We start from the raw sequence: 27,876 nt of genomic DNA on the forward strand, positions 1-27,876 counted from the left end.
CCTTATGCCTAGTACAAACCATACAATTTTCTGTTAGATTTTCTGCAAATTGTTCTGTAATTAGATTATTTTCTGTAAAGTACTGGTAGAGACTGGTAATTCTAGATGGTGCATTGTCTTCTGGTTATCTTCTGCTGAGTTGAAAAATGCTCAATTGCTAGGCAGATAGATGGTTAGATAGATCATTTCCAACATGTTGGAAATTATCTATCTGGCAGGTAAATCTAATGCCTAGATTACACCATGCATTTATAATGGTCCCTGAACAAGCATACAGATTAGATGTCTATAACAAATCTGACAAGATCAGTTGCATGCTTGTTTCAGTTGTGTGATTTAGACCCTACTGACCAGAAAAATCTGCAGGACTGCCTGGCAACTGGTATTGTTTAAAAGGAAATAAATATGGCATCTTCCATTGGTATCATACTTGGGGTTCCTTTTAATGAAAAAAGCAAAAGTCTGTAATGTTATTCAGTTTCAGTTCTTGGACTGGCAAGGGTCGCATTTGTCTTGCATTACATAGATAGCTTGCTTTTTTTTGCCCTTTTTTCATTACATTTGACAATAAATAACCCAACAAACACACAATGTGATTCAACCACATTCCTTTATTGAATAATTGTTTAAGAAACAGAGGTATATAGGCACACCCAATAGCTTTTATTTTAAAAACCTTTAAATAGAAACTAATAGTCTGGAACCACCATTTAGAATGTGAAAGATAATTTTATGGCAAGGAAATAATAATTAACAACGAAATCTAGCAGTTTCCAAATTTTAGAGGACAAGAAAATCAATTATAATATATTGGCTTACTTAACCTTTACAGAGAAAGAAAGTTAGGAGTTCTTAGATGACACGTCCTACCAAGACCAGCAGAGAGGCAATAGAGAGAGGACACAAGGAAAATCACAAATCAGCTTATGATTTGTCTTTCACATTCTAAATTACATTTAATTTAAATTAGTTTCATTTTAAAGAAAACAGGAATAGGAATAAAATCACTTCTCCCCTAGCATCTTTAGTTGCATTGCAACAGAGAACAATTGGAAAAAAATAATCAGCAAATAACTCTATCATTTTTTTTTGCATATAAAACAAGTCTTACAAAAATTGGCATAATTTACAATTAAACCCTTTGAGTTAGTTCCACAAAAGCCACAAAGGTCTTGATAAAAGGAAGGATATGAAAGCACCAATTCATCTAAAAAGTGTCTGAAAAACTAAGCCCTGAAGTGATTTTGGAAGAGCGCCGAGAGTTCAAAGATTCAAGGTTCACGTTAGGTCTGGTGGCCATTCATGAAGTGGTATAGCTTTGTCAAGATTTTCTTTGTTCAGACATATGTATACAGCACAACCTATTATAGGCAATTACAGAGGATGGTACATTAAGAGGAACTCATTTTCTTTTATACATTCACTTTTTTGGTTTTATGCACCCAAGATTATTCACCCTCACTGTAAAACAAATGCAACATTTCATTATTTAAACATAATTTGTGCAAGATGACAGATAATTCGGATGATCCTTATTTCAATGTAGCGTATTCCTTGACATGTTCCGACATTTCTAGTCTCGTATGGTCCTGAACGTAACAGTTGCGTCTGAAGAATTTATGACTGGTGACTTCTTCTAAGCTTTCTTCTCACTGTTGGACCTATTAGCATTAGAAAAATAATATTTATTAGTTTTTGAGAAAACCCACTCAGTTCCATTTGCCAACCGTGTTAAAGTTAAACCATTGCCAATGTTAGAGCCTGTTAAAACAGAGAACGTCAACAGATAATCCATGAATATACATTAAATGAAAAACAACAACTACAACAATAACAACAGCAAAACATGAATGATCCTCTGACTAGAAACTACAATATTGAAAATACTATCAATCAATTATTATAGTGAAAATTTGGTACTATTGATATGTGACTGCATTTTCCTTTTTCTCTAAAATGACCCTTGAGCAGTATGAAGACAACAAATAATAATTTAAATTTCCACTTGATAGAAATTTTTCAATTCATAGACGCCAATGTGATATTCCCGCTGGCCAAAATAAATTATAGTTGGCACATGCTGCATTTTAGGACTCCTGAGATTCTCAAAAAGATTATTATGTTAAATTGAAATATAGATTTAGCCACCTCTGGTTATCTGATTATTAATGGTTGGAATGGCTTCAGAATCTTTATTTTTTCTAATTTACCCCACAAATGTATGAATGCATATCATATAATTTTTTTTCTTAGTTTCTACTGTATATGTTTTGTTTACTGTTGCCACTGACTTTTTTCAGTATAGGCAACTGAAATGCCAGTTTATGGTTTACTGACTGAACCGGTTAGCACAAACCTAAAAATAATCTTATCAGTAACTAATAAATAGACCAGTTAAAGTTTTAAAAAAAATGTTGCAGTAATAGAACAGAAACACACATTGTTAGTGCACAAGCACAGCATTAGTAAAGCACTACCTTATGCTGCAAGGCCATGTCAATACAAATTCCCTAAAATACAAAAGTAACAGTTCAGTGGTTGGGTTTAATATTTCATTTTGATGCCTGTGCTATGCACAGTTACTCTTATAAGATATTTCCAAGAATAATACAAGTAAAAACAGTGAATTTGTATGTGAGCAATATTATTTAATATTAATAATTAACACTAATCTTTATTTTAAGAGGTACCTATTTTCCAATATATTTTAAGTTCTTTGATATGCTTCTCATGTATCACCTATTAAAGTGACTTTGGAATAGCTCCTCAATGTGTATTATATTTGTCAGAAGAGCCAAATAACAGAGATAATTGCATTCCTCAGGGATGGATCAAGTGATTTGTTTCATAAAGTTGGATAAAAGGAATTTATTTAATAAAGCTCCCTTTATACAGTGAGTTATGATAGATGTGATATGAATTATATTTCTGAAGGTATGACTGATCATTCAAGATCTTCTTCTTAGGCTCATTGCATTTGTTACCCTAACATAAAATAACATATTTAGGGCACCTGCAGTCTTTTTTTGTCTAGCAAATAAACAAGTGTGCTTGGCAGGTAAAATCGTACAGGTTTGTGCATTGTTTATTTTGCTAATTGCACACACATTAAAATATCTCCTTTGGCCTATTTAAATAGGCGGTCAATTTTATTAAACGGATGGAAAGAACATACACTTTTTTTGGTATTTTATAGTTAACCAGGAAACCTCCGATTCTCAAAAGAGTTGCATGAGTAGCACGCATACCATAACCAATGCGCTAAGACACTGCCCACCAACACTAAGCCGCCACCCACAGGTGCTTCCGGATCCATGTACAGTATATTTACAACCTTCACTAATTCACTAATAGGATTGCTGCAGTTTTCTCTAATTTTCCTCAAAGTGTCTGTGTAGAAATAGAATAGAATAGTAATATAATGCACTTGCTCAGTGTAAGGAAATTTGTTTATCATTCCTGACACAGCTAATGGTCATAAAATTAGTCCAGTAATTGTTAAATTTAAGCTCATATTGGAACAGCCAGACTCTCCAGGTGCAGTAAAGGCTGTTTTATATAAAAAAAAAATACATGCAATAACTACTATAAGTTGGGGGTGTGATTATGTATGCAATGCATCATAGAATTTATTCTTTCAGAAACAGTCTAATTAGTCTCCATGTTACCCAGTGGAACTCCAGAGGACTTTTCTTTATCTTAAAATATTTAGAAGACACTTATTTCTAATGTGAATGCTCATGTGAAATGTTTACCAAAAGCAGTTTTTTTTTCCTTTTTTTACATTGTTGCAAACAAAGCATTTCTAAAGCCAGCTCAGGGTTAGTTGCATGTATTTCTTGTTGAAGCTGCAAGTTTCCAAGATGAAAGCAAATAACAAGTTATGCCTGCTGAAATATAAATTCTTACATAAAATAAAATCTGCATAATGCAAGAGATGCTACTATACACATTATGCACAATAAGACATAGCAACAAGTTTTCAGTATCTTGTAATAAGCCATCTTATTGGTAGGTTACATTAGAGTGCCTTACTAGTTTGTAGAAGGAAAAAGGGCCAAGAACATGCCATGAAGCTTGTTTTTTTTATATTTCTATAAATAAACATGTTCAAGCACAGTACATTCTCCAAATATTTACTATTCCATTTTGTGTAAAGTCACAGATTTTTTTTCCCATGCAGTAACGTATAGTTCAAAGACAACGCTTGCTAAAGATTCACTAATGAAACAAACTTTATCTTTTTGAGGATGACTACTAGAAATCCATTCTTTAGCACAAGCAATTCCATTTTTTGCTGTATCTCGTTCAACAGAAAAACTCTTGAGTAAATGTTGTTCTCATTCTCCTAACAAACCTTAGTCTAGTTTCATTATTGCAAATATATTCTGTTACCTATCTTTATTAGCTACTAATTTCGCCCTACCATTTATTGTATGTACATCAGTGAGAGTTTTCTCTCAGTGAAAATCTTAAAATAAGCACATTAGCCCAATTAGGCCACCAGCACAGCCCCACCAATCAAGCTGCAGCTGCACAGCTGGGGGAGGGCCCTGGTAACACAGATGGGTTGGCCACAGAGCTCCAGACCTGTTCAGAAAGGCTTCAGGCAAAAATTACTATGGCTGTTTTTCCAATAAGGGCAGTGTTAAATATATTGACCCACTTACTAGTAAATCTAGTAACATGTGCATTACCGTAGCAATGCTCAAGTTACTTGAGTACATAGTACACTAGTCTGTGTCCTTTGTTTTGAGTGCAGTTGCCATATCACTCATTTTCAGCACTAGGACCAATCCATTGACAAGCAGCTGATTTTCACACTCTTATCTTCCAGTTTTTTTATGAATTGCTGTGGAAAGATTGTCTTAATCATGTTCAAAATGACAAGGATAATGTATTAAATGTTTTAAATGTTGTTGAGTTGTCTTTCTATGTCAATACAAAATGGCACTATATTTAAGGGGTGTTACTAGGTGCACCATCTTGCTTGCATCACAGAAACCTATAGGCATACCGATAAATGTTTTATTCCCATTGCATGATCCTTATCTGTACACTAATTTCAACTACAGTTGCTTTTAAAATGCAAAAGGAAGACTGGGCTGGGCTTCATTATAAAGGTCCTGGCTTAGAAGATGAAGTAAAAAAGAAAGCTGATTTCACATCATGGTAATGAATACACGTGGCACATGGGTATGAGTGCACATAAAGGAGAGAAAACAAACAAACAAAAAATAACTAAAAGTAAATGAACTCCACCCTTCTAAAGGTGTGCTTCACAGACAGCCACAATTCCCTTACATAAAGATTGGTCACAGGACTTAAGAATCTGACTAGTCTTGACAAGAAAAGTGACAGTATTCATTTAAATTTTTTTATGTTTTGAGACTTAGAGGCAAATATTTAAGATTGCTCATATTTAAAGCTGCAATTTAGCCATAATAATTCTACATGAGTTAGGAGTTTTGGTTTTTTTTTGGAAGAGGAGAATAAAGCTCTATGTTCTATAATATAACAATAACATTTTATAATAGAAAAAAAAATCTACTGGTTTATTCAAACATGCCTGCAAAAGAAAACAGTAAAAAAATGTAAAAACCAAAAAAAAAAATGATTTGTCATGAAAAAAGATATTTCATTGGTTTTCAAACAATAATAAGAGATTAGTGAGCAAACTAGTTCAGTGCTAAAATGCAAGCCTTGCTCTTGTCCTGAAAGGGTTAAAATAAATTAGGTAAGGATTCAAAACTGTTATACCTTGTATCCTTCTAGTTCCAGTCTGTACTCTTCTGCCTTGAGTTTCTACGTAAATAAAGTGCAAATAATGAAATTACTTAAATCACCAGGCAACTTAATATCAATATCTAACATGTACCCAACTGAATTTGCAAAAGATTTTGGGATGTCCGCTATTTCTGCAGGCTCAATTAATGTACAGACGGGACATTCAGTAGATGTGCACAGCCATTTTACATTTACCATTTACCAAATTTGTATTATTGTAAATGGTAAATATTTATATATTATTGAACTACTTTTATATGTTTTTGTTTAACCACATTGTTTTTGACATGGCCTCAAACCTGGACTTTAGGATAATTATTATTGCACCTTTCAAATGTACCTTTCATGTGTATTACAAAAAATACCATATCTAAATGAATTTAACTTTAAGGGCTAGTTCACAGGACTCAATATTTGCATTGCAGAATAATTCTGCATGTCAACTCACTGCCCATACATGGGCCTGTTCACTGTACTGCATTGTAATGGATTGCATTATTCTAACTCACTGCATGTGGGCTTTGTATTTAAGTCTATGTCCAGTCTCCATTGCAGTTTCTACTCATTATAATACATTGGTTATGCAATGGACCACTGTGGATCCAGCCTAAGCTAACTAATAACATTTAGGCTAGATTCATAATGGGACGTTGAGTATGTTTCACGACCTCTGTTAATGCATCATGCAGTAACACACTGCATACAGTGTGTTGGGATCCAAATGCAAATGCACTGCATGCATTGTGAACATTCCATAGACTAACTATTGCAATTCGACTTTCTGTGTTAGATGCCCCAATGAAGTCACACCCCAATGTCTTACCGTGAACCTATCCTTAAAGAGAGTCTGAAGCGAGAATAGATCTCGCTTCAGACCTCATATATAGCAGGGGCACGTGTGCCCCTGCTAAACACGCAGCTATCCCGCGGCTTAACGGGGGTCCCTGTCCCCCCAAATCCCCTCCGTAATGCGGGGGAGAGCTTCCGCATTGGGGCAGGGCTAACCGCCGCAGCCCTGCCCCACGCGCGTCTGTCAGCGCGTATCTCCGCCTCTCCCCCGCCCCTCTCAGTCTTGCTTCACTGAGAGGGGCGGGGGAGAGGCGGGGATGCGCGTCTGATAGACGCGCTGGGAGGCAGGGCTGCAGCCGTTAGCCCTGCCTCCAGGAAGAGAATATTCTACGACCAACTTGCGACCAAGGTTTGCGGGGGGTGGGTTGGGGGATCAGGGACCCTCGTGCAGCCGCGGGATAGCGGCGTTTTAGCAGGGGCACACATGCCCCTGCTATATATAAGAGCTGAAGCGAGATTTAGTCTCGCTTCAGTGTCTCTTTAAGCTCATTAGACCAACTCCTCCTATTTAAATTATCTGGATCCTCTAGATTAAATATTTAACCACTCATTTTCATACATTCCTAAGGTACATAGTATTTAAAAATCCAGATGCTGTTCATACTCTTGTTTTATTTAACCTGGTGAATAACTATGAATCTTAAAGAAGCATTCCAGGAAATTCACCTATATTTTTAAGACCCAATACCTACAAGTGTAATTTACACCTATCAAATAATGCCTTTTAAGAGTAAAGATTAGGGATGATCAATGAGCTGCAAATAATTTCTCATTGCATTCAAATTTTATGTAAATTATATTCAGCTTGAAATTGGACCAATCAGAATAACTTTCTTTCACTTTTCATTGGTATAATTCAAGCTACATAATAACATTTACATCAAATTTGAATGTAAGTAAGAATTATTTGCATCATATTGATTATCCCCAGTACCGATGACTAACGATAATGCTAATCATTCTGAGTTAATACAAATTTTGTGCAAGCATAACTTGGAAATTGTCCAGTTAAAAGCAGACAAGTCCATTTCCCAGCTGCAAAAATGTACATAAAATACCTTACATTTGCATAGTCCTGGAATTACTCACATTTCATTGGCAAATCCTAGCTATCAGTGAAACTCTACAACTTACTTTCCACTGAGAAACATGGACCATTGTAATTTTTTAAAACTACAACAGGAAGGTCCCCATTATCCCGAATTCAGGCAACCCGAAGTCTCAACTAACCAGTATGCCTGAGGGATAAGGAGCACCTCTTTTGGGGGGTTTTCTGTGGGTGCTGGCAGGCTTTAAAATACTTACGGCCTATTTCTATTACACACAGATTCAATGCAGAATGGATGCAGAAAAACTGACTCCAATGAATGTCACTGGGCCTGTTTCCAATAATAGTAAATTAGTAATAATAATAATAGGTATTCACTGGAGTCAGTTTTTCTGCATCCATTTTGCATCCAATCTCTGTGTAGTGGAAACAGGCCCTTACCGAGCCTCCAGCGATGGCTAACCTCTACCTCCTTGTGGGCTCCTAGTGACTTCCGGTGTCTGTGTACGGAAGTCGGAGTGTCTCATTACCCAATGTGGATCAGCTGACACTCTGGCTTCCATGCAGTTCACGGGGAGATAGAGGGAGACTGCCAGACATCGCTGGAGCCTCGGTAAGTAAAGTATTCCAGGAAGGAGTTTGGCACTATTTCAGCTGGTTGCTCAAGCAACTGGCAAGCACATGCATCTGGCATCAGACTATCCCTGCCGGTGCTGGGTACTGGGGACTTTGCTGTACTGTGACATTTTTAGTTTATATTAAAATTAGTTAAGAGTTCTGTTTGTCATACATGTTTGAAATGCAATTTTTCAGTGACACCTCCAGTTAAATAAAACAATCACACATATGCCAAACGGAACTACTAAATTAACAAAAATACTTTTACTGTGACAGCTTTCGGGCAAATAACATTGTTTTATGGATTTGGAAAGCAAGACTATTGAGATACAATCAAATTAAGTAGCTTTTAAGACATTCAAACAAATGTGTTATATTTTATTGCTGTTATTTTAAAATTGTTGGCTTAAGAAGGCTAGATTAAACTTGTATGTCTGTGGCCAGCATTAAAATATATATTTTAATTTGTTTCCTGTTATCATACAGATCATATATTAATATTAGTGCTTTGCAAGAACACTAGGTCTGACACCCATCCCAGCTTCAGCAGAACTCATAATTTAACATCAATATTTTGTATCTATTGCAGCACAGAACTGTGGAAGTTAATTATCCCATAAAAATACTTACTACTACTACTACTAACAACAATATAACAACAAAAATTATTATTTAATACATCTGGGAATTAATATTTAAGATTTAGCATTAATTGAGCACTACAGAAATTGATTTTCATCAGATTGTTAGCTAGATTCTAGAAAGAGATAAAACATGTAAGTTTTTTAATCATGATTGTAAAAGAACTACTAACACATGCCATAAGTAGGGTTTAGGGGAAGAATGAATCTTTGTTTTTTTGTGTATGTTTTTCATGTTTTTTTCTTTTAGCTCCAAATGTGTCTTTATTTTGAAGATGTTCAATCAAGCAGGGAATACACAATAGACAAACAAATGTTCATTGTCCCCTTTGGTTAGTTCATTTTTTTTAAAGACTAAATTGTATCATTATGTTTTTGTTGTTTTTTTCAATTTGATATCATCAGCATTCTTTTTTTTGGGGTGGTGTATAAGGTTTAATCTTATAAAATATACAACTTTAGTCTTTAAAAAGAAGTAGTTGCACCAGAGGGCTTACCTTTACCAACATAACTTGTGCAATGTTATATTAGTTGCCCAGTTGCACTCACTAACCTCCCTGGAGCAGCCTTTTCAGCTCGTCATCGTCAAGTATTTGTGAATCACCTTCAATGAACTTGGATACTCTGGTGACTTCTGATAGGATACATGTTTATGGCACAAATGTTCAGACATGTATGTATGTATGTAGGAACCAACGAGTTGCTCTAACCCATACAGTAGTTCTTATGGTAAAAAATGTTTTCAGAGGAAATTGATAATAGGTAACCATTATCCACCTCCACTTGAAAATTTCATTCGTTGAATGAGTAATGGATACATGGTAAATGGATACTTAAATAAAGATTAAAGCTGCATGTAGGCATACTTGCCTTTGCACATGGCATTCTTATGATAGCAGATGGAATTGAAGTACAATGATTTCTAAATATTTAAGAACAATCTGCCAAAGGCTTTCACAAATCAGCAAACGTAAAGCAAATCTGAAGTACACATAAACTTACGAGCTGATTAATAAGGTATGCGTTTTATGTAAGGTAGATAAAACACAGAAGTGAGTCTCATATTTTTATGTTTAATTTAAGGGCCTTTATTTTATGACATATTTGTTTTTCAATCAGAAAGGCAGATTTGTCGAAAGAAGTAATGACCTTTGAACTTTCCAGAATTAAAACATTGTCAAAAGCCTTATCTCGTAGTTTCTCAGTTATTGTGGCTTCTATTTACTTTTCCAAAAATACTGAATTTACAAGCTGTTCCACAAGGTCACTTACATGTAACTCTAGTTTGTTTGTTTTTTAACTCTGTACAAGAAAACAGAAAGGGACTTTAGACAGTTTTTTAGTAGGGCTACTATAACATGTACCTATGTTTACCTCATCATGTCACAACAGATATGCTTTAAGTTCTCATTGAACAACTAATGAAATTATTTTGACTGGATAGTGTCAGGAATCTAAGGTGGATATCATCAGGAACCTTTCTGCAGCGTGCCAATCTTTATGAGAGTTTCCATCTACCCTCTCCTCATTAGACAATAAAAGCAGTAATTTATCATGAAAAAAAAAATAGTTGATAAGCCATGACCTGTAAACCAAATAGTTCAAAAACAGAAATATATATATATATATATATATATATATATATATAGATATACACTGTATATATACACTGTATATATATATATATATATATATAAATATATATATATGTATATATATATATATATATATATATATATATATATATATATATATATATCACTAGTGCATACATAGAGGTAAGTACACTTATTTACATATCGGAAAACATAGACAAACATTTTCTTTGTCAGAGAACAAGCCTTTTTCCCTATGTGCAAAATATGCATATAACCTGATTTGCTTAATGTGCTTAACAATCTTAAATATCACACACCAGGATTGCTTAAAATGATATGAATGTTTGAAAACATGACTAAACTCCTGTATATGCTTGAAAATTCATGAATATGGTTAAAGTCATCAACAATGAGTACTGATTCTCTTTACAACAAAAAATATTTTCAGTTTGGTAATTGGAAAGAAGATGCCATTGCATACCTATTAACCACTGATGAGCAAAAATTTATAACAGGCAAATCTGTAATTGTCCAGGATCACAAATTAACCATAATCAAAACTAGCAGCTTCCAATCAGTAAGCTGGTTAATTACAGTTCAGCTTAAAGTGAACCTAAAGTCAAGTTAAAAAAATGAGATTAACTCACCTGGGGCTTCCCTCAGCCCTCTGCAGCCGATCGGTGCCCTCACAGCCCTGCTCCGATGGTCCAGGACCTGCCAGCGAACACTTCCAGTTTGGCCATCACCGGCCGACAGGCATGGGAACGCGAGTGATTCTTAGCGTTCCCAGCCTGTATGTCGGCTGGTGACGGCCAAACCGGAAGTGTTCGCCGGCGGGTCCAGGACCATCGGAGCGGGGCTGCGAGGACACCGATCGGCTGCAGGGGGCTGAGGGAAGCCCCAGGTGAGTTAATCTCATTTTTTTTAACTTGACTTTAGGTTCACTTTAAGCCTCTAATTTGCTAAATCTGATACCCTCCTTATGTCTGTGAATATTTGCAGGATCAGAGGATTTTTTGCTCCTCTGTAATATTTAACTGGTAATAATTGTATCTGAATTTATCATCTCCTCATAGAAATTAAACATATATTTTACTCATATATGTTTAATTTCTCATTACTCATTACTAAAACTTTTGTCTTGTGTCCCTTTTTTATCCACTTATACAACTTGAAGGTTAATTTTTGTCAATGTATTGTTACATATCAACTTTCATTTTACTGGCACTTAGCCAGCTCAATAAATATTTTTCTTTTGCACTGCTAGTAAAGTCAGATTTACATTTAAAACACAAATGCTAAATAATTATTTGGATCTAAAACAGTCTGGCTATACTTGGCAGTTGCTATCCAAATTTCCTAATCAAAAAATTTGCTCACATTTGGCCTTTACAATTAGAGTTTACTACTCCTATCCCTTACATAAAAAATATGGCAGTCAGTAATTGAAGTGGATATATTGCCATATTTTTGAACCTTATTTATAAAATACCCTATTCAGTACTCAAAAAGCAATACAGTGCTCAAAATAAGTTATCCCAATTTAACTTAAAAGTGATATTACATTTTTCCTACTCTTTAGTACTGCACAAACATTAATCAAATAAGGACCTATGTCTCTTATTATTTCCTTTATTTCTTCTTTTCCTAGCCTCCATCATTTCTGTTTCTAAATTTGTACAATTTTTATATTTAACTGTAAGTACATCTCACGGACTAACTGAAGTAGTGTTTTCAGAAGTATGACCACTGTCATAAAGCAAATACAAACCTTCTTCAAGCCTCCTTGTAAGTTCAGCATCATCCAGATCAGAACCAAGTCCAGTAGAGACTCGAGTGTATTTTATTTCTGGACCTGTGAATAAATTAACCAGCATACTCTATTATATGGTCATCATCACCCGCCATCTACTCCACCACAGCACGTGAAAACTAAAGAAGAACATTGAAAAAAAATTTTTTAAGGCAGACTAAAGCATATGGTGCACCACTTTCTTGATGGTATACACTTCTTCAGCCTGTAAAATCAAAAGCTCCTGAAAATGCAAAGGCTATTTTACTAATGAACTTGAAGAGATCATTGGAAAATATATGGTTTTAAATTTGTATCACTTTCAATCAATTTAGTGATCTTAGTAATATCCTTACACATTTATTCTATGGTTAAAAAATAATAGTGACCAAAAGTTAGGCTGGAAATATGAGTGATTTTCAATTTTAATTTGGTTGAACAACTAGAAAATTAAGTACACATAGCTACAAGCTAAACAGTAATCAAAATCATTAAAATGATGACTTTTTCTAATTCATAACATTAAAATCAAAATATATATTTTAGTAAAAAGCTACAAAATTGATAAATGTTTTTTTTGTAAGCAAATAAAGATTAAAATAATTGTTTTTTTTTTCAATTGTACTTCAATCAATCAGTTTGATTTCTTCTTCTTTTATCAGTTTAAAATCTGGGTCACCTTCAGTCACCCTAATGATCTTAGTTATTATGGACTCCAATTAAGTTATTTAAAAAATGAAAATTCAGCTAGTTTTTCAATAGTATTTAACCTTTTAGAATCAACATAAAGTTAAACTTTATGCAGCTGAAGGGGCAAATTTGTTATGCTCCCAGCCTGGAAGGCTATTCAGATCAGTGCAGGGAGCGTTTTTAGATTTACCTGTCCAGACAGCTGGATCAGATTCTTCTCTTCCTCACTATCTTCTGAGCCCTGATCACATGTAATATCATGTGATCAGAAGCCGGAAGACATTGTCGGGATTGCATTGCCATGGGTGGAAGAAGAGAAGAAGCTGATCCAGCCATCCGGACAGGTAAATATAAAAATGAACCCTGCACCATTCTGCATAGCTGCATTAGGCGGCAAAGCCATTTTAGCCAGCTGATGATGTCCTGCAACAAGTCTAAAATAAAAAAAAACTCATGCAAGGCTGCCAAAAGCTTAATTTTGCAAATACAAAAACTACTTATTCCTAAAGATTATTAAATAGAATCAAATAATTTGAAAAAGAGTATAAAAAAGAAAATAGAAGAACCTGTGCAAGTGAAGCAAGATATATGTCTCGTCTCTTTACTTTATTTCCTCGAATCACTTTTTTTTAAATGCAAACCTCTCTTAATCAGATTAAATTATGGATAACTTTCCGTAGCTACCTTAGTGATCTTAGTTATCATGGGTTCAGTTAATGAATTTGAGTAAAACTCAGCTATGACATGATCAAGGCACACGTTAAAGATATAATTGTGGCTTGACAATTGTATTAACACATGTTTTATTTTATTTAGTGGACTTCTATTTTGAATTTTCATAATTAACTTGTTTCAGCCTAGTGATTGACGCAACTGAAGGTTAATTATACTTCAATTCATTTGAATGTAAAGCTAGTGAATGTAGAGCTAGTGCTTTGAGTTTACTTCAAACATCCAATCATGTAGTACAGAGTTAAAAAAAAGAAATTTCTATGAATGTGGTTGAATGTTTGCCGTAAACTTAGGGTAGCTGCATTGCACCTCATTTGAAATCACCTTTAGTAAAATGTCCCCTAAGTGGATTGGAAGTGGGAAGAGTAGACCTGATCATCAACTGTTCATAATGGCTACTAGATTCAGAAAGATATGTTATAAACGTATTAAGACATAAATAACAGACTATTATTTATTGAGAACTGTAATAGAATATTTTGCATCATACTTGTTCAATAGGATTTTTTTTAAATAAACAAAACATGAAGTACACTGTAGTTTTTAAATGTGAAAAAGGAAATATTATTACCACCTTGAATGACTTTGGTTACTCTAGTCTCTCCTTCTTTAATCAAGCTGAATTCTGGGTCACCTTCTATGACTTTGGTGATTTTGGTGATAGAAGGGTCTGGAAAGATTATTATACAATAAGAAGCATAGTATAAGAAGCATAGTAACGGGATGACTAAATATTTAGTGGATGACTAAATGGAGGAATGGAAATGTTGATGGTCCTGATGAAGAGTTTGATGATTTGTATGAGCTGATAATGAATGAAGATTTTAATGAACCCTTTCTTAGCTTCACATGCCCTGCTTAAAGCATATGAATTAAGAATGAAAAGAGAAAGATGAGGTGTTACGGTTCACTCATGATTTCCATCAATGACTATGGTAGCTTACCTCCTTGGATTACTCTAGTGATTCTAGTTTCTCCACCTGGGATCACTTTGACTTCAGGTCCTTCAACAATCTTTGTAACTTTAGTAATGGTTGATTCTGTAATTATTAAGATAAAAATGGCACTTCATTTTCCCTTTCAGTTTTGTGAATGTGCCCTCAAGTAATACCAAAGGAAGTATGTTTTCAATTAGTTCCAGAGCCATAGCTAACAGGCTTAAATCCCTATGCATTGCATTAAAGGAACAAATGATAAAAAATCCACACAGACCTTCATTTATAATGAGCACTACCTAAAATGAAAATCAAAAAAGCCCATTGACCAGCTTAAAAAGTAGGTATTTTGCTTTTGGAGAGAATACAACTAACAAAACGTTATTTCACTAGCAATGCTGGAAAATAAAGTAAGTAAGTATTATATTACAAACTGGGAAAAAAGATGATTAATAATAATATTCAATAAAATACTAGGCAGTAAAATAATTACACCACATTAAATCTGTATAATGACTACAGTATTGTGGACATTAATATTAAACTTGAAACATGTCAAATAATAGCTTAGGCTTAAAAGAACAGTTGAATGGAAGTCATTTATTGAATATTCAGTATATGTTCTTCATTGCATGGCGTTTACTTTTGACACTATCCCAATGAAACAAATGTACCATAAAACCCACTGGGCCCGATCGAATTAACGTTTTTCCTTAAGTTTTCTCCTAGGAGATCTTTTTTCATTTTCTGTTGAAAATAACTTTTGCACTCTGCAATTGGAAAAGTACCAAAAAGTAGGTGAAAAAGTACTGTCACAATTATTCCCAGTATTTTCTTCGTTAGTGGTGGCATAAAAGACATTTTATTTATAATGTGAAAAAAATCACCTAGGAGAAAACTTAGGAGAAAATGTTTATTGGATCACTGATACTAATATTAAAACAGAGAAATCTGAAAAAAAGTGAAATTGTAACTAATAGCCGCTAATCATCATATGAAATAAATAATTTAATTATTTTGTATGGTTAACGTTTTTCCCTTAGTTTCTGTTTCCATTGTTTTAGTTTTCATATTTATTCATCTCTACTGGATGTGCAGGTTGATAAAGAGGCAGCCTCATCTGATTATGTTTTTACACATTACAAAACAAAACCAGGGAGCAGTATGAATTATAAACAGATCACATATTTATGTTCAAATATATGAAATACTAAGGGATGTGGAGTTTTTTTTTAAACATGCAAAAGGTAACGTTGTTACACTCAAAAGCATGAAAAAAAACATCTGGAGCAAAAATGGACTCTGCTCTGTAACTTTGAGGTAGCTGGATTGTGAGGATATGTGGAAATAGAGGGGAAAAAAATCTATGTGTATTTACAAACTTAACTTATGGTAATAAATATACTGCAAAAGTGGAATATTCAGGAGTGATTTTTTTGGCACACTTGATTGCTTTTCCAGAGACCCTGCAGAGGAATGCTCTTTGCATTAACTATAAGTAAAGTAGAGCAATATGATGAGAAGCTCCATAAGTAAATATTTTTGTTGTTTGGGTATTTACATTAAAGCGGAATATAACCCAGCATTTCAACTTTACTCTAAAACATTATTTACAGCATATTATATGCAACCAGCATTTTTTCTTACTAGACCAGCATTGGAAGAGTTACACACAGAGCTTTAAAGTTCCTAGGAGAGAACTGCTCCGCGCAGCCGAAGTTTAGATAGATACAGTTAAGTAAACAAAATGTAACTACAGGACAATTACTTGACTACAAATGGTAACTACAGGACAATTACTTGACTCAAATGGTAACGGAACCAACTAGGGGGAGTGCGTTACTGGATCTGATCATTTCTAATAGACCAGATAATGTATCAAATGTGCAGGTTCAAGAACATTTGGGAAATAGTGATCACAACATGATAACGTTTGATCTGGTGACTGATAGGCCACGGGGCAGCGGGACCACTAAAACTATGAATTTTAGAAAAGCAAAGTTCAATCAAATTAGGCAGGCACTAAGTTTGGTGAACTGGGATAATGTACTACAAGGGAAGGACACTGAAGGGAAATGGCAAGCTTTTAAACGTATTCTCAATCAATATTGTAGTATGTATATCCCATATGGAAACAAAATGTCTAGGAATAAAAAAAGGCCTCTATGGATGAATAGAAAGGTTAGGGATAAAATGAAGAGGAAAAAGAATGCCTATAAGGTCCTAAAACAGGAGGGGACTGAGGCTGCACTAAGCAATTATAAGGAGTGCAATAAAAATTGTAAAAAAAGAAATTAGGCTGGCAAAGATCGAAGCTGAAAATCAAATCGCTAGAGATATCAAATCTAACCCAAAAAAAGTTTTACAAGTACATCAACTCTAAAAAAAGAAAGGTTGACTGTATAGGAATCCTAAAGGATGAGGGTGGGAACTCAATGGTGGATGACCAAGGTAAGGCAGAGTTATTAAATGCTTTCTTTGCTTCTGTCTTCACAAAGGAAACAGCACTGTTGCAAATTACAGAGGCAGAAGAGTCTCAATCTTCTAACTGTAATATTAAATACTTAACGCAGGAAGAAGTAAAGGCAAGACTAAATAAATTAAAAATAGACAAGGCACCTGGCCCGGATGGCATGCATCCTCGGGTCCTAAGAGAATTAAGTTCAGTTATAGCTAAGCCCCTTTATCTTATCTTTTGTGACTCTCTTGCAACTAGCAGAGTCCCAGTGGATTGGCGTACAGCCCACGTTTTCCCTTTATTTAAGAAGGGCAAAAAATCTGATCCAGGAAATTATAGACCTGTAAGCTTAACATCAGTTGTATGCAAACTATTTGAGGGGTTACTAAGAGATACTATACATGACTTCATAGTAGAAAATAATCTTATTTCTCAGCATCAACATGGGTTTACTAAAGACAGGTTCTTTTTGACTAACATGCTCAGCTTTTATGAGGTAGTGAATGCTAATATGGATATTGGGAATGCTGTAGATGTGATATACTTGGACTTTGCAAAGGCCTTCGACACTGTTCCCCACAGAAGTCTGGTGCAAAAGTTGAGGATGCAAGGACTGGGGAAGAGTTTGTGTGCATGGATAGGGAACTGGCTAATGGACAGAAAACAAAGAGTTGTGGTCAATGGATCGTACTCAAAATGGGAGACTGTTAGCAGTGGGGTCCCACAGGGGTCTGTACTGGGTCCAGTGCTCTTCAATTTATTTATTAATGACCTAGTAGATGCAGTAGTGAGTAATGTTGCTATTTTTGCAGATGATACAAAATTGTGCAGAATCATCAACTCTCAGGAAGATAGTGTCATATTGCAACAGGATCTGGATAGGATGGCTATATGGGCACATACATGGCAGATGAAATTCAATGTTGACAAATGTAAAGTCATGCATTTTGGTCGTACCAATGGTCTAGCACCATACAAAATAAATGGGATACAGTTGGGAACATCAAACTTGGAGAAGGACTTAGGAGTACTCATCGACAACAAGTTAAATAATCGTACTCAATGCCAAGCCGCTGCAGCTAAAGCGAACAAAATTTTGGGATGCATTAAAAGGGAAATAAAAACTTGAGATGCTAGCATAATATTGCCCCTGTTTAACTCTCTAGTAAGGCCACATCTGGAATATGGAATTCAGTTCTGGGCACCACATTACAAAAAAGATATTGCAGTTTTAGAGCAGGTGCAGAGACGAGCTATAAAATTGATACGTGGGATGGAAGGTCTCGCTTACCAAGAAAGGTTAGATAAACTGGGTTTATTTAGTCTAGAGAAAAGACGCCTTAAAGGAGATCTAATTAACATGTATAAATACATCAGAGGGCAATATAATAGCTTGGCAATATAATAGCTTGGCGGATGAGCTTTTTGTCCCTAGGCCTTCTCAAAGGACTAGAGGACATGAGCTGCGCATGGAGGAAAAACGTTTTAGCCATTTATTTAGGAAAGGGTTCTTTACAGTAAGAGTGATTAAGATGTGGAATGCATTGCCACAGGAAGTCGTTATGGCAAACTCTATACCTGCATTTAAAGGGGGCTTAGATGCTTTCCTTGCATTGAAAGACATCCATGGCTACAATTACTAGGTTATGCCTAATGATGTTGATCCAGGGATTTTATCTGATTGCCATCTGGGGTCAGGAAGGAATTTTTCCCTTTTGGGGCTAATTGGACCATGCCTTGTGGGGTTTTTTTCGCCTTCCTCTGGATCAACAGGGGTATGTGGGGGATGGGCTGGAGTTGTACTTTGTACTGGTTGAACTCGATGGACGTATGTCTTTTTTCAACCAAAATAACTATGTAACTACGTAACTATGTAACTATGTAACACGTGTGGAATGTGATTCACTCTCTCTGACTGTGCAGGAGCTGGAGGACAGCCAAAGAGTGTGTAACATTCCTCATTCTGTTTATTTAAATGTATCTATCTAAGCTTCGGATGTGTCTGCATTTCTCTGGAACTTTAAAGCTCTGTGTGTAACCCTTCCAATGCTGGTCTAGTAAAAAGAAAAAAAGCTGGTTGCATATAATATGCTGTAAATAATGTTTTAGAGCAAAGTTGAAATGCAGGGTTATATTCCGCTTTAAGGACCCATTTCCATTGTGCACTGCATATGTCTTGCGAGACACAATGCCAGCACAGCTGCAATGCAAGATGCATCTGAATCCCTCTTGCCATATTATACATGGCTAAAGGGATTTGCATACATTGTCTTTTTTTTCTGAATGCCCACTGATTTTACTCCACATTGAATTAGACGATATTGATTTCAAAAGGCTGTTTCCTTGCCCGAATTTGCTTATGGCTCAGCACAGTGAATCACCCGTAGTTGAAATGTTCCCTTACATGTATAAATGTTAAAAGTGTTTTTTTTTCTTCTTTTTAATCCCCTTCTAGACATACATTAAAAAAAACAATTAGATATTATACGTTACCTTTTGTCCACTATAGAGATTGAAAAGTACATATTTTGTTGATTTTAATTTCATCAATGTACATATTGTAAAAACTGTATTAGTATAATTTCATACGTGATCATTCTGTGACTTTGTGAGCAATAAACATCCCAAGTGAAAGCATGTGAAAGCAGAAAAAAAGGCTGTGAATATATCAAAACATTCCACCAGCATACTTTAAGAAGGTGCAATAAGAAGACCTAGAATTAAAATGCTACCGTCAAATAAAATCTGCAAACAATAGTGGGTTGTGAACAACTAGAGAAGAGTGCATTTGTGAAACTTGGTGAATGAGTTAGATAGCAATACTGTACATTACATTGCATGCAAGTAAATGTACAGGAAGGGGTCAAAAGTGCAATAAAGGCAAATGAGTTTCTGAGCAAATCAGCAGGCACTAGAACATAAGAGAAAAGAGGATATTTGGTTTGTAGTTTTGTGACTGCCCTGCCAACAAGCAATTCTGTGTCAGAAATAAAGTGGAAAATTGGTCCACAGAATACCTGAGTCTCCGTCCACAAATAGTCCTTGATCCTGTGACCCATCTAATGATTTTATAAAGCAATACATATAAAGTTTGTTATTATAACCGGTTGCAACATACAGCACAAGGATCTCCAACATGAGCGGTTACACAGAAGAACCTGTATTCACCAGATACAGTATAAGTTTCAAAGAAAACCTTTTGAGTATTATTTTAATGTACAGTAGAGTCCCAGTTATCTTGAACTCAATTAACCAGCAGTCTTAGCCAGCCAGCACATATCCCTCACACTTGGCAGTACTCACAGTGGTGAAGGCCAATTTCTTAGGCTGTTTGTGCACTTTGCTGTGCTTACAGACTGGGTTCCACAGCTCCCTCAACATTAATAGACTTCCAATGACTCTATTTTAAAATATAAATACGGATTTCATGGTATGTGTATAGAGTGGGGTATAGTACTGTGTTAGCTTGGCCTGTTTTTAACATAGAGACTCATGCAACCAAAAAGGACACTTATCCCATATCAATCAATCCCCATCATTGCCGGTTAACTTAGACTCTACTGTATCTTGAATTCCCTGGCACCTAATCTGAAAAGATTTCCTGTCAAAACAAGAAAAGTTGCTTTAGGTAGATGCTTTATGCAATACCTAAAACCTTAATGGCCAAGAACTGTAGAAAGTTTTCTTGCAAGCTTTTAAAATGTTAAGTTTCTTCTTTAGACATGATAGAAAACTGAATCAGTTGTGAACCCGAATCCAGTTCTGTATCATGCATGAAGAAGTTTGCAAGAAAGCTGTGTACAGTTATTAATTAAAAGCAACTTTTGTTATTTTGATGATGAGTATGTTTGGGGTCTTCTCCACACTGGGATCCAGTGTAACTTAAATGCAGTTACGCAAAAGATTATTTCATCACATTACTCAAATAGACATATTACAAACAGTGGCGGTCTCTGCACAAAATTTTAGTCTGCAGACAATTGATATGCACATGTACACTTTTTTGAGGTGCACTAGAAGCATCCTTGACATGACATTTGGAGACTCATCGGTAGTATAATTAAGAGAGTTCATGGCTTTGCACAAAGTGCATCACATAACAGCTCATACCCCTTGCAGTTAGATTTCTGTTGATCAAACCTCAAAACTTGAGTAAAGTAGGTCTAGATATTAACAAAAAGACATGGAGTTAGTATGACTATGCTGGACCAGCTTGAAGATCACCTGCATGTTTGGGACATATTAAGTTTCCCAACGAAGTACAGCATGTCTGTTTCATTGGAAGTGTAGTCTTGAATGGCATTAATTTACTATTCTGACTAGTTAGCTTGTAAATAAGGTCATTGCTTTGTTACTCATGGCTATCTGTGTACCTATGATTACTTTATACCTGATGCCCCACCCTTACATTGCATCAGGACAAAGAGCAATAAGTAAATTCAACAGATGGCCAAACATACCAAGGACCATGTCTAAAAACAGTATTATTTTAGCTTGTGACTGTTATTGTTACCTTTACAGTATAAGCCAAATTTCTTGATGCTTTGACTTTAGTTCTAGTTTACATAAGTCTGATAAGGCATTTTATGTACAGTACAGTTAAGGGGCATAGTGATGAATAATCCCAACCAACCAAACTTTGGTGGCTACCCTCACAATGTACTCGCCTTCGTTCCCGGTCTGCCTTTGGTGACTACACAATCTGGGAACTCATCTGCCAGGATTCATAATACAAGTCTGGCCATCATAATTCCCCACCTATAACAAGTGTAGCCATAACAACACTTGATCTGAAGGATGAACCTCTATATTGGAGGCAGGGTAAGGAGTTGGGGTCCCCCAAAGGTTGTCTCCTCTACGAAGGCTTTTCCAACTAGTTAGGGCCTTGGTATAAATGTTATGCAGAATTTCAAACTAAAGAATACTGTGCAGAAAACAACTGGCAAAATGTATTGTTGTCACTCAATACCTGGGATAACTCTACGGATTGTCTCGCCTCCAATTACTCTTGTGATTGTCTTAACTGGTTCTGTTGGAAAAACAAAAACAAACAAGAAAAACAATAGGACCTAAGTGTCATATTATCCACATATGTTAAGCTGATTTAACTTAACTATTCACAAACAGCTTAATTCAATGAATTGACATGACTATACAATGACTTACATCAGGATGGAAAGCATCTAGCTATTGTAATAGATTGCGGAAAAGCCGCCGCGCGGACTGGCAGCGAGGCGGCTGGTTCCACATTCAGCTCGGCGGTTTACACGCGGCGGCATGCGTCTGATGTGGCTGGGCTTTCTAGTGCACACAGATTGAGGAATACGCGCGTGCGCGCTGAGAGGCAGAACCTTTATGACAAACGGAGAGGGATCAGCTGACCAGGTTGGTCAGCTGATCTCAGAGCGGGCGGCTATTGGTTGATCAGCGCTGGGTGGCGCCAGGGAGCGCCACTCTATATATAGTTATTGCTGGTCAGTCTCAAGTTGTCTGCCGTTGCGAACACTTACGTGAAAGCACTCAGACCATAGTCAGATCCCACAGTGTGTTAGAACCAGGAGGACCTGGGGTTTCACACTGAGCCAGATTACTACTGTGTTATTTACTGTGTTATACTTTAGACCAGTTCCAGGGTGTTGAGACCACGGACCTCACACCCCAGCTTAGGAATTCTGTGTCAATACTGTGTTATACCTTAGACTAGTTCCTGGGTGTTGAGACCACAGACCTCACACCCCAGACTAGGAATCTATTTGTTACCTGTTATGACCATTTGCTCTGTTGACCTCGCTCTTGCTTTCTGATTCAGTACCTCAGCATATCTGCCTTCCTGTTGCCAAACCCTGCCTGTCCCTGGTTACTGAATCAGTCTACTGTCTCTGTACTTTCACTGCCCGTGTGTTGCCGACCTAGCCTGCCCGACCTTGCGAGCTATCACTCTCTCTAGAGAGATTACCCTTCCTGCTATTCAGCCTGGGGCTCCATCTCCTTGGAAGTCTCAGGCTGCTGGAAGGTCTTCATACTTCCCAGAGGGAGGTATTCCTAATACTGCCAAGGACCGCCTGCTCCTCGGGTGGTCCTACTCAAAGTCATTACTGTTGCACCAAATACTCACACTATATAGGTGTCCAGAGGTTAGTCATATCTGTATTATTGGTGATTCTGCAGATCATCAATAATCAGGTATACATCTGCATTCTTGGTGATTCTGCAGATCACCAATAATCAGATTCTCTCTGTGTGCTGACACCGATCGTTACAGCTATCCTCTTAATTCTGTGTAGTATAAATAATCACGCAAGGTATCTCTCTCCTTGCTTAAAACTAGTTCTAGGCAGGAATTCCAACTCTTCAGTTTAGCTTCCACATGATTAACGGATGAACAGAAAAATATGGACACAGTCGGAGGTGTCCAAAAGATTGCATGAGAGATAGCACTATTGCCATACAGCAGTGAGGTTGGGCTTGTATTTTTTGAGTTTTTTGCCTTCATTTTCCTTGGGCTTTCTGATTTCTTCCCACATATCACAAAAAACATAGTAGTAAGTTAATCGATGTTTCAACTTTAAACACAAATGCAATCACTAGTGCCTTTAAAAACCTCTTCTGCATTTGACGCCAATTTACACTCACCGTGCAGCTAGTAGTAGAATAATTTCTAACACTTCTGTTGCTACATGCCCAAATTGAGAATCACTAGTATTATATGCTTCATTCCTGAATCTGCAAATTATTGCCTTATTTATCCACTGATGAGGACTACAAGGTCCAAAACAGGCTGTCTGCATGTTGGTTTGATGTGGCTCTGTTAAATTTAAAAGTTATAGGCTCACTGTACACCAGCGGTTCTAGACGTGAGTCTGGCCTCAGGGGCATAAAGAAATAATTTGCTTATTCTGGAGTGATGCAACATGGGAAACAACAGTTGCTCACTTAAAGAGAGCCCGAGGTGGGCTCATGAAATAAAAAAAAAAAATAGGCTACCTGATCTGGGGAAGCTGAGCTGATCAGGTAGCCCCCAAATCCACCGCTCCGCAATGCTACTGTGGGCCGCAATGGCCCTCTTTCACTTTCGTGAACTCTGGGTCACGGCGCTGGAATGAGAGATTCCAGCACCGCTCTCATTCACAGCATGCAGGGAGGCGGGGGAGTGGTGGGGGCACAGCCAGGGAGAGAGAGAGCTGAAAATCCTGCAGGAACGCCCCTGGCGGCATTTTGAGCAGGGAATCCCTCTCCCATGTGTTTACCTCCGAGATAGCAACAAATATTGTCGCTAATCATTGGGGGGGGGGGGGCTATAGCGCGGTAGTGGGGGCAGAGAGCAGTGGCGTTGGGACACAGAGGCATGTCATGAGGCAGAGAACATGCCTCTGTGTCCCATCTGCCCCCTAAAAACCACCTTGGGTTTTCTTTAAAGCTGGATTATGGCAAATCATTTTTAAGAAGGCAAATTGCACTCAGCGTTGCTTTTAAGTAGGACTGTCTTTTGCGAGGAAGCTTTATGATTAACTGTAGATTGAAACCTCACAGAATTTATTCTACGCCCCTCTTTGTAGTCTAAAGAGAATACTGATGCAAGCCAAACAGCTTCGGCAGAACATGCTTATTATGCCCCTTGACTCACTTCCTGCTTCTAAATTTTTTATTTACTGCGCTTTGGAACAAGGTAAGGATTAAGGTTTTAACCTCACTGTACTACTTGATGGGACTCCGAGCACCTCTCATGGGTATGCCTTTAAAGAGACTCCGACCAGTACTGCAAAGTACTTAAAGATGCATACCTTTCTGCAGCTTGTGCTCTCCTCTTTCATTTGATGCCTTAATCGCCATTCTACACCAATTTAAAAATCGTAGCTGCCATCTTGGCTATGTTATAACTTCTGGGTCACCCTGTATTCTCTGTTAGAGAAGTGCATCACTGAATGAAGTAGGAAGAGGAAGTGACACGCATGGCCATTGCAAGAGGCTCCTCTAGAGGGGTCATAGCACGACTTTGCTGGAAGTCATCTGGCTTAAAGGCATGCCCATGAGAGGTGCTCGGAGTCCCTTTAATATCTTCAAATTGTGGAAAAATGTGTAGCTACATTATAGTGTAATGTCTTAATGCACAGGTCTCTTCTTACTAAGAAACACATAAAAGTGTGTCAGCACATACCTGTAATTACTTTCTTAGTAACTGTTGTGACTGGAAGGAAAAAAGAAGCAAACAACATGAAGTTAAAAACAAAATGCATATTTTATACACAGTCTGAATGCTCATAAGTATTAAAGTGAACCTCAAGTGAAAATAAATTAATGAAATAAGGAATAGTGTCTATTCCGCTTTTAATGTATCAAGCATTCTTATTGCCCCTTCAGTGATGGGTTTGTTCACTGTCCAAATAGTAACACAACTCTACAACTTTACATTCCCTCTCATTTTAAATATTTTCGGATGCCTATAAGCTCGTACAGGCACGTGACTGATGTCACCCAATGGGCATCGGGACCCAATTTTTCAGGTGACATAACTGGGCGCTCTTTCTCAATGTGTAGAGGCTGAGGGCTGAAGGAGTGGCATGTCATGCGGTGGGCTGGGCTAGTGGGCAGACAAAGCAATCGGCTGAGTTAATCCACCTAGCAGATCACTGGCCAAACGGATCACAGGCCAATCTGTGGTTGCAGGTTGGGGCCACTGTACACATGCCTGATTATCGGCTGATACAGTCGATATTGGCCCCCTCAGCCGACTTTTATCTAACGTGCGTACAGGGCTTAAGACTGAAACGACTTGGGAATTTTGACATAAAGTTTTCAAAGAAAATGTTTCCCAACTTCTGCACTTTTGCTGCTCGCTCTGTCTCTAGAATATGTTTCTTATAAACTGCCTTTTGGATAATTTCAACAGCATTGGATAGAAGAACATATAATTATACATTGAAACTACATGGTTTGAAGCTTTATAAAAAAAAAATCTCAGGATACAATTAAGAGTAGTTACCAAAACAGCAATCAGCAAAGCAACTGCCAAGCTAAAAGCTTCAGAATGAGTTTACATGTTACTTGATGAAGACACAATTGCTGTGTTTAGGGATAATACTCTTCAGCTTGATTAAGAAAGCCAAAAATGTAAGCATAATTGAACTGTATATTATAAAATTAAGATGTTGCTTACTGTATTTGGTGAAAGGGATTTCCTGGAATTTGCTGCCACGGACCAACTGGAAAAAATAAAGACGTAACCAATTTATCCTCTCATTATGTACAGGAAGAGTCCAACATAATGATTGCAAAGATAAAGGACAACTATATGTTTTTTTTAAACTTGGATAGGAATAGCTTGTCTAGGTGTTACTAGGTATTGCTGCATATCTACCCCTGCTTATCTCTTCCTTTTATGTTATCACATTAATTTCACAATTCACTGATGGAGGGGTTCAGACCAGGGTGTTGGACCAGTGAATTATAAGGAGGGAGGGAATCCCTCTCCCTACATCTGTTAACCATGCGTGTACTTTATATATTTTGCAGATGACTGGTCTCACTAGCTTAAACTGCAGCTGCTTGTCTCTCTGAATGGCTTTGTTTTCCAGTACATTGTTATTTGCAGCATAAGTAAAGATTCTCTGTTGTGTGTGAAACCTGATACCAAGGTATTATTTTCATACTAAAGTTTTTTGGGTTTTTTTGCTGTCAAAGACAAAAAGTTTGTAGTTTTCTGAGATATATGCAGAGACCAGCACTGGCTGTATTGTCACATTTCTCACTAAGCACAGACTCCTCTTTGCTAACGAATCCTTCCAATGCGGCTACAGCCTACACTCAATGAATTACAGCTTTTGCCTCTGATATTTAACCTGAAAAGTAGGAAATGCTTCCACAGCTATTTTATCTGTATGTTATACTTCTACAACATTTGGTTATTGATAGTTGTCCTTTAAGAGTTATTTTATTTGGATTACAAACGGTTTATGATTGTGAAATTCAATGTTCAAAGTGAAGAAAAAACTGACATTTAAATATTATGTACCTTGATAGTAATATATTTGACTATCTTATTCAAAACTCCAAGGAGTTGTTCATCACCAATAGATCCATCTAAAGTAAATGTGACAAAAAGTAGAAGAGTGTAACCAGGTTCCAGATGTTGTTATTCATATTCTATATATTACACTGCCAAAAATAAGTATTTGTTCAATAGAAAAGGCAAGAATAGAACAGAAAAAAGAATAAGGGAAGAGTGAGGAGGACAATCAGAAGGAGGAGTATGAGGAGGATGAATATAAGAAGAAAAAGGCTATTGACAAAGAGGAGGGGAAACATGAAATGCAAGAAATAGGAACATGGTGAATACAAACCCATTGAGGAGCGACTATGCCAACACTGTGAGCAGAAGACCCAAATATACTGCTACCAGGAACACCTACATTAAGAAATTGTTGGAACTATTCCCAGACTTTCTCACATTCGAAGATCAGAGAAAAACATATATCCTACTAGGAGAAGAGGAATCCACAGTGACAATCGCTGCGCGCTATGTCACAGCATGCCACAGACTGAGAGGAACATAACGGAACTGTAAACCTAAAATATGTCCACAGACTACTAAGCCAATGTCCCTCTACCCCACCGCCTCCCATGTCTACCTTTTCCCCTTGCTTTGGCAATACCTGTAATTAATCTTGGTCATGCCAATAAAGCTATCTTTGATTTGATTTGATTTGAATACAGAAATAATGTGGAGAATAA

The 27,876-nt window shown here is 36.7% G+C and overlaps 1 protein-coding gene across 4 annotated transcripts in view; it reads right to left on the reverse strand.

Annotated features, from left to right (window-relative positions):
• Positions 1-591: 591 nt before the first annotated feature.
• The window catches only part of POSTN (periostin), a 99,431-nt gene continuing 72,146 nt past the window's right edge, over positions 592-27,876 (reverse strand). Inside the window, exons 15-25 of one of the 4 annotated variants that reach the window (XM_068267095.1) lie at positions 27,158-27,225; positions 26,303-26,348; positions 25,304-25,333; positions 22,118-22,177; positions 20,166-20,207; positions 14,700-14,795; positions 14,330-14,425; positions 12,313-12,396; positions 9,497-9,577; positions 5,761-5,805; positions 592-1,661 (exon numbers count right to left, since the gene is read on the reverse strand). In XM_068267095.1, the coding sequence (XP_068123196.1) occupies positions 1,618-1,661; positions 5,761-5,805; positions 9,497-9,577; positions 12,313-12,396; positions 14,330-14,425; positions 14,700-14,795; positions 20,166-20,207; positions 22,118-22,177; positions 25,304-25,333; positions 26,303-26,348; positions 27,158-27,225 (692 nt within the window). In that variant the 3' untranslated portion in view covers positions 592-1,617. The remainder of the gene's footprint in view (positions 1,662-5,760; positions 5,806-9,496; positions 9,578-12,312; positions 12,397-14,329; positions 14,426-14,699; positions 14,796-20,165; positions 20,208-22,117; positions 22,178-25,303; positions 25,334-26,302; positions 26,349-27,157; positions 27,226-27,876) is intronic. The other 3 variants (XM_068267096.1, XM_068267098.1, XM_068267097.1) reach the window with 3 other exon arrangements.

The sequence above is a fragment of the Hyperolius riggenbachi genome, chromosome 2 (assembly GCF_040937935.1).
Source record: "Hyperolius riggenbachi isolate aHypRig1 chromosome 2, aHypRig1.pri, whole genome shotgun sequence".
Taxonomy (NCBI): domain Eukaryota; kingdom Metazoa; phylum Chordata; class Amphibia; order Anura; family Hyperoliidae; genus Hyperolius; species Hyperolius riggenbachi.